Source organism: Calonectris borealis, chromosome 5, assembly GCF_964195595.1.
Source record: "Calonectris borealis chromosome 5, bCalBor7.hap1.2, whole genome shotgun sequence".
In the NCBI taxonomy this organism is placed as follows: Eukaryota; Metazoa; Chordata; class Aves; order Procellariiformes; family Procellariidae; genus Calonectris; species Calonectris borealis.
The window spans coordinates 14065793-14076290 of record NC_134316.1 but is presented as its reverse complement, the minus strand read 5'-3'; the positions used below and the strand labels follow the sequence as shown (position 1 = coordinate 14076290).

The 10498-nt window shown below is 37.3% G+C and overlaps 1 protein-coding gene across 4 annotated transcripts in view; it reads left to right on the top strand.

Moving 5' to 3' along the window:
• Positions 1-47: 47 nt before the first annotated feature.
• The window catches only part of WDR25 (WD repeat domain 25), a 71282-nt gene continuing 60831 nt past the window's right edge, over positions 48-10498 (top strand). The window contains exons 1-2 of one of the 4 annotated variants that reach the window (XM_075151086.1): positions 48-135; positions 2710-3485. In XM_075151086.1, coding sequence (XP_075007187.1) covers positions 2769-3485 — 717 coding nt within the window. In that variant the 5' untranslated portion in view covers positions 48-135; positions 2710-2768. Of the gene's footprint in view, positions 136-275; positions 448-1404; positions 2082-2709; positions 3486-10498 lie in introns of those variants that run through there. The other 3 variants (XM_075151089.1, XM_075151088.1, XM_075151087.1) reach the window with 3 other exon arrangements.

Sequence of the window (10498 nt, the reverse complement as noted above, 5' to 3'; positions counted from 1 at the left end):
GAGCGAGGACAGTGACACCCGGAACTGTTTGAGCGAGGCTCCTTATTTCCACCCGGCGCGCTTTTAAAGGCGGAGCCGCCGCGAGCCGGCTAGTGCGTTCCGGGCTGCGCTGCCGGCGGCGGCCGTGGGGCGCAGGTACCCGCGGGCGGGGGCGGCCCCAGTGCCGGCTGTGCGGGGAGGGAAGCGGTAAGGGCGGCGGCGCCGGCGGGGTGGAGGTGGCCCCACGAATGGCCTCGGTGCCCGGGGGGTGGGGGGAGAGTGCGCGTGTATGGGGAGCGGCAACGGCTCCGGTGCCGGGGGAGGGGGAAGGACGCGGCCGCGGTGGCAGGGCCCCCCGGAGGCCGCTCTCAGCCTTTATGTCACACCTTGGTTGACACTTACAGTCACTTGGCGGGCGTGTGCTGTCGTGCGGTTCAAATTTAATGCTCTTTGGTTTAATGGGTACAGGTAAATCAGTCGCGTGAAACGAAAGAAAAACAAAAGTTGTGGAAGATTCCCTGTTAGCTTAGCACGTTGTAAATCACATCGTTAATAAATTCACAGTCTAGTTGCAGTATGTTTCCAATGAAGTACGTTGTGGGTTTTTTCCCTGCATTTTTCTTTCGCTAGGGCAGCATTAGAAACTTTGGGGTGGTGTTTCTTTAAAAACAGAAGTTGAATGGGAAGTCTTAAGATGACAGAGACACTTTGTTTTTACAAAAATACTAAGGCTTATGGGTGATGTGTGTGATGGGATGGATTTATGCTGACCAAATGTAATGGGGCAGTTTCTTTCCAATAACCCGTAGGAAACTTTTTTAACCTGGTGTGTGCAAGGCACTGTCTTGCATTTACCTCTGAATCTCAGCTTAATTTTTTTTGTGTTAAAAAAAGTAAAGTAACTTTGAAAGTCTAACCCAATCCTCTTGTGTATCTTCATTTATAGCTTTCAGCCAGAGGTCAACTTCTTACTGTATTTGTTCTTGAAACAAATGATGCATTTTGGCAGGGGCCTGTTTGCAGGACTGCAATACAAATAGTAACCACTTGTTGCAATTATTGAAGTGCAGTCTTTTAAAGTTACTATTTCTTTGATAAGAGGTTTCAATTTGCTACTGAAAACTTCAATTTACTGTTTTTGAATTGAATGTTAAGTTTTCCTGAAACACCACTTAATTTTTTTTTCCTTGACACTGTTTAAGTGAAATACTGTTTTAGTAAATGAAGCTGTATTATTAAAAAAAGAATTTTTTTCTTGCTCTTAGTTGCTGTCACTTATAGCTGTCATAAACTTCAGATAAAGACAAAATGTCCTCTAGAGGGAGATATTGATGCTTTAATGTGCTAAAATGTTAGTTGCCTTGTTCCAGTTAAACATCTTCATCACTTATCTTGGAAAGGATCTGTGATGATGAATGTATATGTCTTAATAGGAAGCTGTCTTCTGGATCTGTGCTTGGAATTTCATTACAGAGTATAGACCATAGCCTGTAATGTAACAGGTAGGTTAAATGGAACATGCTTGTTTTAATTCGAATAGATCTAATTCTGAAGTTAAATGAGTAATCTTTACAAGTTCCAGTATAGTACTCCTGCAGTGGTAGCTGTAGGACCTGCATTTGTGGCATCAGTTCTGCAAATGCTTACGTAGATACTGACTTTCATACAGCATTCTCATTTAATCAAGATGCTTTTGAGGGCAGCTTCTTCACCAACCTAAAGCAAGAATTTCAGCAGCTGATCTGAAAGTGTTGTGGGTTAAATCACTTTAGCATGATGAGTGCTAACAGCTGGACAAGGAAACAAAGCCGAAACAAAATGTCCCATTTAATCAATCTTAGCAATTGAAGGATGGCAGTGCTTTTTGACTATAAACAGCAGAGGCTGAAAGGTTATTTTTGCAGACACATCAATTGTTTGAATGTAGTTAACCCTATACTCCACATGCTCTGTTCAAATTTTTGGAAGAAGCTTGGTGGGATTGTTATGGTGGTGAGTTATTCAGCATGTTACATATGCAGTCTCAGCATAAGATTTTTTTCTCACAGACACTTTGAAAAAGTATTGCACAGTAAACAAGGCATCTGCGCTCTTATTCTTCTGTAAGTAAATGCAAACAGTGAATTCAGTGTAGCTTCTGGCATAAGCCTGTTCTGTAAAACTGAAGGCTCTGTGGAACTTGCTCTGTGGATATAGTTGGAAAATTTCCTCATACTGCAAGACTGCTGAATGGGTCAAAAATGTATTTACTTTTTTGAATGAACCCCTTCATACTTCTTTCAAGTCATCTGTACTGTTAAGAAATCGATACTGTTAGACTGACTCCAGAATAGTTGTAGTATTTATATTCTTATAAATGTACATACCAAAACATTGCATCATTGATCGCCCTCTTTTGTCTGTGTGTGGGGAAGTGCTACTGCAAGTAAGGTTAAAGTGATTTGCAATACTTATGTTGCAAGTTTGTTTTCCTTTTCATGCTCATTTGCATTGTTTTGTGGTATGCAAATGCATCTCTGCAATGCATTAAAAATATATGCAAAGTGCTTGGAGGCAAATGGTGTTGCATAATTGAATGTACAGATGTGTTATGATAGAGGAGTAAATTCCGTTGAACAGGAATAAAAGTTACAGATTTTTTTTTTTAAAAAGCATATTTATATCCTTAAGTTACTCAGATTGTGGACTCTGTAATAAATTGTGCTCTGAATAATCAATTCTTTATTGTAGATCATCATTTTGGAGGATTCCAGCACTGAGATTTCTGGAGTCTGCTGTGTCTAGCCATAATGAGTTCGTCACTGGTTGCTTATGATGATTCAGACTCTGAGGCAGAAACTGAAAAGACTGAAGTCCCCAATACTTCTAGCAGACAAACAACCCTTCCAAGTTCTTCTGTGGATGGTGTTCAGTACTTTGCACCTGGTAGTTTGCGTACAAAATCTACATATGAAATGCAGCCTACTGAGAACACTGACAGTTCTGGCACAAGCACTGTTTGTGAAGATCCCCCTGAGCATTATGCACAGAATAATAACACTGATTTGACATCTCCTTATTGTAGGAGAGCATACTCTGACCATACTGCATTATGTATGTCCTACAAAAACTATGAACAGATGTCAAGCTCTTCAACAAACTCTGGAAATGGCATTTCCCAGAAGAGAATACATAAAGACAGTACTACTGCGATAAAAGGAATTAGACCATATATTCCTAAAAGATTGCGTCAAGAAAATTCCAGTATGACTGAAAAAAAGGAATCTGATCAGAGAGATCACTCAGATTGTGATGTTAAGCTAGGCACATCAGGAGAGCAGACTTCGAGAAAGATCTCTGAATTAATTAAGCCATATTTGGGATCCAAATATAAATTGACTGAAGTCCCCAAAAGCTTAATATTTTACATGTCTAAACACAGCGGCCCTGTTAATGAAATCCAGTGGTGTCCTGTACGAGAACAAAGTCACATGCTTCTCTCGGCTTCTATGGACAAAACAGTCAAGGTAATGTAAAACAAGATGCTTTGCGGACCAATCATCAAACTTAAAAATACTGTATTAAATAATGATCTTCTGGGAATAACATCCTTGCTTGTCTGTGTTTTAACAGTTCCAATGTATTCAGAATTCGAGGAGATGCTTTGAAGTACAAGACCCTATTATGAACTTGCAGCCCAATCCTTCACTATACTTACAGTCAGTTCCATTATTTTGGAATGTGATTTTTTTTGTATTAGACATATCAGTGTTTTGGATCTTAACTTAAGAAGTTAGATTTCTACTAGGTCATTTCTCGTAATCTGTATTAATGTTAGGTTTTCATTATTTCCTACTTTAATGTCACAATGGCCGTAAGCACTATGGTCTGGATACAGATTCTGCCTTAAGTCATTAAACAACTGACTGCCAACACGGGAATAATATTTTGAGGAACTTTACCCTTCTGGCAGGCCTAAGTGACTACTGCTGGAGGAGGTATGTCAGGTCAGATGGATTTTTCATCTGAACTAGTGTAGTAGGTCTTGCATCCCAGAAAGGTGTCCTGTCATAGTGTAAGGAGTCTTTCCACTTTAAGTTTGTTTCAAGGATTAATTGCTCAATACTTAAAGTGTATTTTCCTTCTAGCTTTAGTGAATTTGGCTTCAGTTATTTGTTTGTTAATTTAGTCAGTCCAATGAGTCTTACTTTTATTTTAATAATGGGTAATAAAAATGTTATGTGTATCCTTTCCCAGATACAGGGCTAATGCCACGTCTGGGTTCAAATAATAGCCTTCCGAAGTGGGTTTACACACTTACATAGTTTTGATAAAAGCGCACAGAAAGTGTCCTTTTTGGTGGAAGGCATGCTTTATTGTATCTAACATGTATATAACATAGCAGGTACAACTATTTTAAAACTTGGTTCTAAAATTTAGGGCTTTAAGTAAATCTTAACAAGAGGCAAGAAGAACACCATTTCTATCAGCATAATTCTAAAGCCAAAGGAGAGGAGGGAACTTTAAAACTGAATTTGAATTCTGATTTCATGTAAGAAAAGATATTCTTAAATTCTCGTATTAAAATTGAGGGTGGTTTTTTTTTGAAACTCTTCTGCTGTTTAATGTGTAATGGAGAATTGAGTTTTGTTTAGTTTGGCTTTTGTATGATTTTTCCTATATTAGAATTTTTTTTGCTTTCCTTTCCTCTTTCCCCAGTCTTGCCATGGGGCCCTGTGAAATATGTGTTGACTTTGCATCTTTGAACCAGTGATGTTCTTAAATCTTGGACAGAGTTTTTGCTTTTTTCTCCTAATGTCTATTAAAGCACTGGTGCTCACAGAAGAGAAAACCCCAGATCTATAGCATGAATAAAATTTACTCATCTCAATTGCTTATCTTTTATTCTCTTAAGTTATAATAACTTCACTGGTTCTGTAGTCAGCATAACCTATCACACCATCAAAATCTGAATACTTTGAACTGTGGGTAATTCCTCCTTCTTCTTTCCCAAGCTTTTTTACATCTTTTTCTTAAAGATTAAATGGAAGAAAAAAGTACCTTTGTTTTTCTTTGCAAGTGTTCTTTAATATATTGAATAAGTTAAATCTTGGCCGCTACTTGAAGAACAGACCTAGAAGGAAAAGACTAATATATGCAAAAAGTGCTGATGGATGTTTTTTGTAAGCAGCAATTTAAATTTGGATTGTACAAAACTATATGCACCTCTGACTTCAGTATGTCTGAATTTGACTTTTTGTCTCAAACTGTCACACCATATGCTTAATGTTTGTTTACGATCCCAGAGCCTCATTTTACCGTTGAGTGAAATTATGGATGTGTTAAATTTGGTAAAACAATCTAAAATCAAAGTTGTTATTGGAATTATTAAAAAATGGAAATAATAGCCTGTCTGTTTTGTCTTCTAAGCAGAAAGAAAGATTACTGTATTTTTCTAAAGTACTGTTACCACCCCTGATTGGAAGCAGTCTTTAACAGTAAAGCTGGTTTTTGAAGAAATCTAATTGCTTTAGGTGCCCAAACCGTGGAAATTCATGTAAATAGAGTATGTTAATGTTGGCAACACTTCAGAGCATGCAAGTCTAAAACATGAATAAAGTAATAATGTAACAGTTACAAGTATATTAAAACACACTTCCGTATTTTGGAAGGTAGCCTGTAGAGAAATACCTATGAATGCTTCTTACTGTTACTTCTTAATGAAAGCAAAGACTGTAATGGTATGAGCAGTAGCTATAAAGTTTGCACCTTTACACAAGTACCTTTCAGGCCAGTAGAGGGCACGGTTAGATTAAGGATTGACTTGATGTTATGAAACTGATTTCACTAACTTTCTAGGGTCAAGAGCCCATAAATCTGTAATGACTATGACAGCAGTAGTTTATATTCTGGGTATTTTTTGTCTGTCTATCACTGTCTGAAGTTCTCCATTTTCTGGTGTGAGCATAAAACAACTGATTGAAAATGCAGATGTACTTTTTTTTTTCTGATCCTGTACCTTCCCACAGCTTACCTTCTTTGTTGTTTTCTTCCAAAAACACCTGCTTGGAATTGCTAGTTTAAATCTGGGCAGTGGAAGCATGTTCTCTTTTCCTTCAATGGGAATATGCAGACACTCAGGATGTTTGCACTATTTACTTTGAACATCTGATTCAGATAAAACTCAAAGCACAGTTAGAAGCCTAAAATGCCTGTATGATCAGAGAGAGTAGGCAATCTAGAGCTTCAAAACCCTGTACTTTCAGTTAGTCATGTGAATAACTGTGACTGAATATTTTTATGTGTAAATATCTTGGATTCAGTCCTTACATTCAGCCTATGCATTAAGACATTTATCTTTTGAAGAGTCTAGTATTAGTGGAGACTTCTCAGAATTGAGAGTTCTGTCTAAGCAGATCTGACTGACTGTGGTAGTATAAGTTGTACTTAAATGAAAAGATCTATAGTCATGTGCAATTTTTGTAGTATTTAGCAAAACAGTTTTGCATCTTTTGCCTGCTCTTATGTGCTTAAATATTTTCCTCTTAAAATTTTCATCACAAACTAAGAATTTCCCTTTCTGGGAAAAGATTTTCTTTTCTTCCCCCCCCCCCCCCCCCCCCTTCCCATGGAGAAGGAAGAAATACTTGGTTTAGTTATCTTAATTTAGTGATCTTAATTTCTTTATTCCCATCTAAGACTAAATCACACAGGGATATATCTGAAATGTAGATATAGAACTGATTATGTGGTTTCTTACTTTTTAAGTGTGTATATGTATCCTGTTTAAATCGGGGGAAAAGAACAGTCTTCCTTTTATGTTTTCCCAGATTAATCAACATGCACTTTACCATCTTCTTTATGAATTAGCGTAAGTCATTAAAATGTTTGCAAAAAATGAGTTGATATTTTCAGTTTGTATTGACTGAAAGACAGCCTAGTGTCAGGAAAGATCATCTGAAGCAGTTTGTGTAAATATCTTGCATATTTAGGAAGGAATGCACTGTTTCAGAGGATTTCATATTTTTCATTAAAAGTATTTGCTCTTAATTTTTTGTGTATGGCTGCATTTAAAAAAACCCAAACAGTTATCAAGTGGTGCAGTCGAAAAAAATCAATTATCAACTCAGGAGTGTAATTCTCTAGAGTAACAATTTTACCAGCAGATGGGGCTCCTCAGCATTTTAGGAAGGGATGGTAACTAAACTGTGCTTCTAAAGACTGGAAGGCTTTAATGTTTGCCTCCATGTTGTGTGTTGAAAGACCAAAATTAAAAGTTTATGCGTGTGCTGCAAAACATATAAGAAAACTTCATAGAGACCTGAAAGTAAGATAGAACCCCATATGGGAAGTGATATGTATTGCAGATTAATTACCTACAGTTCTTCAAATCTGGAGCCTTAATTTTAAATTTGTAAGGAATGGGAAAAATTCCCATTTAAATTTTAAATTTGTAAGGAATTTTAATTTAAAATTTTAAATTTGTAAGGAATGGGGAAAAAAAAACCCCTTAGATTTAGGCTTTGGCAAGTCTTTTATCCTCTATTTTCTTAGGATTTTGGAGGGGAAATCTGATAATACTTCCAGCTTAGGTAGCCGGAGAAAGGGGCAGGAAACCTGATTCAAGTTAGGGAAAGTACTGTTGGAAGCTCTTCCTGTGGCAGTACTCTTCTTCTTCACTATTACATTCTAACTGTATTATCAGTGGCTTATGTTTCTAGTTTAAGTATGTATTTTAAGGACTGCGATTGCCTGAACTGATTAAATTTGTTTTCTTTGGATAATACTTCTCTACCTTCTGTTTGAATAGCTGCTGTAAATGAAATTTTGGCTACTACTGCCATTTTTGGTTTTGCCTACTTAAACACTGAAATAGTGTTTGTGATTTTAATATCTTGTCTAGTATTTTTTGCATAAATTTTGAGACTCAGCACTGTTATTAAAGGTGCCTAGTTTCCATAGTGTGGATATTCAACACTTTCTGAACATCAGACTTTTTGTCTAGGTATTTCTGGTTTAGAACCCCAAATATAGAATCCAAAATCACCAGATTACCATTGAATACACCTGTTTACCTTAGGTAGCAGGGTAGATAAAAAGTTGTCTCTTGAAAGACATGTTTGCCAATTGCAGAAACCACTATACAGCATTCACATTGTTAGTGTCTTTTATTTGGAAAACTTTGTAATTGCATAGAGCCACAAAGATGTAAACACTTTCTTATGTCCTTATGCTGGACTTAGCTTTTTAACAATTGTTCATAACTTCAAGCCTCCCATACCATTATTCTGTATTTCCTATTTTGTCTTAAAATTAACTCAAGGTAACATTTTTATATAATCATCTGTAAACTTTTAATTCTGGGTTCCTGCTTTTCTATTTAGAGCATCACAGCAGGTATTCTATTTGTGGCAGAGTATTTCTTCATTTTCAGCACTTTCACCCTCCATTGATGAACAGGATCAAGGAAAGAAAGTACTGTGATTCTTCAGCATGCAAAATGTGTATTAATAGCACTTTGATGGGATGACTTGTATTGTAACACATTGTTGGAAGTTTTTCTTAAGCATTTTGTTCCCTACTTGCCTAGTTGAACTGTATCTCCATTTAGTCACAGCTGAATCTATACAAAGAAAGTAAATGTTTTTAAAATTAGTTTAATAATATCAGCCTGTTGAACAGAGGTGTTGCCTACTTCTCATGATTAAGAACACAGTAACAGCCATACTGGTTCAGACCAAGGCTCTGTCTAGCCAGTGGTCCGTCTCTAGTAGGGTCCGTAAGTAGATGCCTAGAGAAAAAGAACAAGCCGAAGGTTTATGGTGCCTTTAAGTCCTCTTCTAGTTTCTGCTTGTTTTCAAGTCAGGGGATTTCTGAGCTCTAAAGTAGTTCATCTTTGTAACTTGCTGTCTCAAGAGATCTCTTCCAGATACTTATGAGACTCTCTTGTGATCATTAGATCTAGAGTGGTATATTACTCAGGCTGGTCAAATTTACTGTACAGATTTTGCTTCCCGGAGTGTATCAAGTACTAAAAGAAATACCATTTTTATTCATATTTTCAAAACCTTTTATTCTTTTGTGGTTGTGTGTTCATTAGCAGAAAGATAGCAAGAGTGGTATATTGCAGGAATTTGTTCTTCTTGATCCTGTTGTATCAGACCGAAAGGGATGGAACGTGATAGCCACCATTCATCCATATAATGTGTGTAGCACTGATGGTAGCAATACAGATTTCCTAGATACTGCCATTACCCTGCCTCAGAGTAACAAACTCTTAATATTTCTGTTTTCAACCCTTCTGCACACAATTCACTTGAAATAGGCAGTGTTTCTTGTTTTTCTGTCACATGCATGTCTGTTTATGAAGGAAGGAATTTAAGCTGCCAGCATATTTCCTATAAACTCGTGCGTAGCTGTCAGATGGCTATAGCCCTGCCACTGCTAGGTTAAATTCAAACTGTTCATTAAGCAGTATTGGGTATCGTGCTGCTAATGCCCCAAGTATTGCAATTCTTAGATTCATTTTTAAAATCTAATCGTGGCAATGCTCTTTTAACTGTAGCTGATGCATAAGATGAGAACTTGGGGAGTCATCCTATTTAATACACAGGAGAGCTCAAAGGGTCTCACTTAGGACCACTGTTTATAGGTTTGCAAGATGATTGGCTTTAGTCATCTGTAAACTTTTATACTGGCCACAGACCAAAGTGGTAGTTCCTGCAACAATGGTGCCATTCCACTCGGGTTACAACTCAGATAGGGGTGTCAGGGGATGATGAATTATCCCCAGTTTCATCCCCCACCTGGGTTAGGTAACAGTTCTGGTATGGTTAGTGCCATTCCCCCACTTCAAGCATGCAAGAGTTCTGGGTACAGCTTCACTGCCCAGCTCACTACGCAAAGGCCAAAGTTCGTTGGGAGTTTCTGAGATCATAGAATGGCCCAGAAGAGAGGCGGGGGCGGGGAAGGAATGCACCACCACACCACTTTAATTGAAATGTTTTAAAAAAGTTCTTTCTGATGTTGGTACACTTTTAATACTGTATTTTAAAAAAAAGAAGTTCTCCCCATTATCTTGGAAGTGGCAAGGAAACGGTCATATTCTGGAGATTGTGTGCTGCTAACCTAGATGTGTGAAAAAAGCATTGTCGTTTTCTTGTTGAAGAGGCTATGTTGAAGAGGCTACTAAATAGGCTATTCTGAAATACTGAAGCTGACTTTTCTTTATGATGCTTTGTTCTGACCTTCTTCCCTTGACTATTTAGAACTATGTATATTTTATATTGGACTTTAAGCTTGCTGATTATTAAGATGGAATTACACTTATTATTTGATAGATATATGCATAGTAAGGCCAGTTTCTTGAGTGCTGAAAGGGCTTCTTTATATACCTTGATCTTTTCCTAACAAAATTATTTCATACGCTTCAATGAGAAGTATTCTCCATAATTATTTTGTAAAAGGAACATCATGCAGGAAGGAATGTGCTTGACCATCAGTGAAAGCTTCTGACTCTGCTTATGCCTAGATGATATTA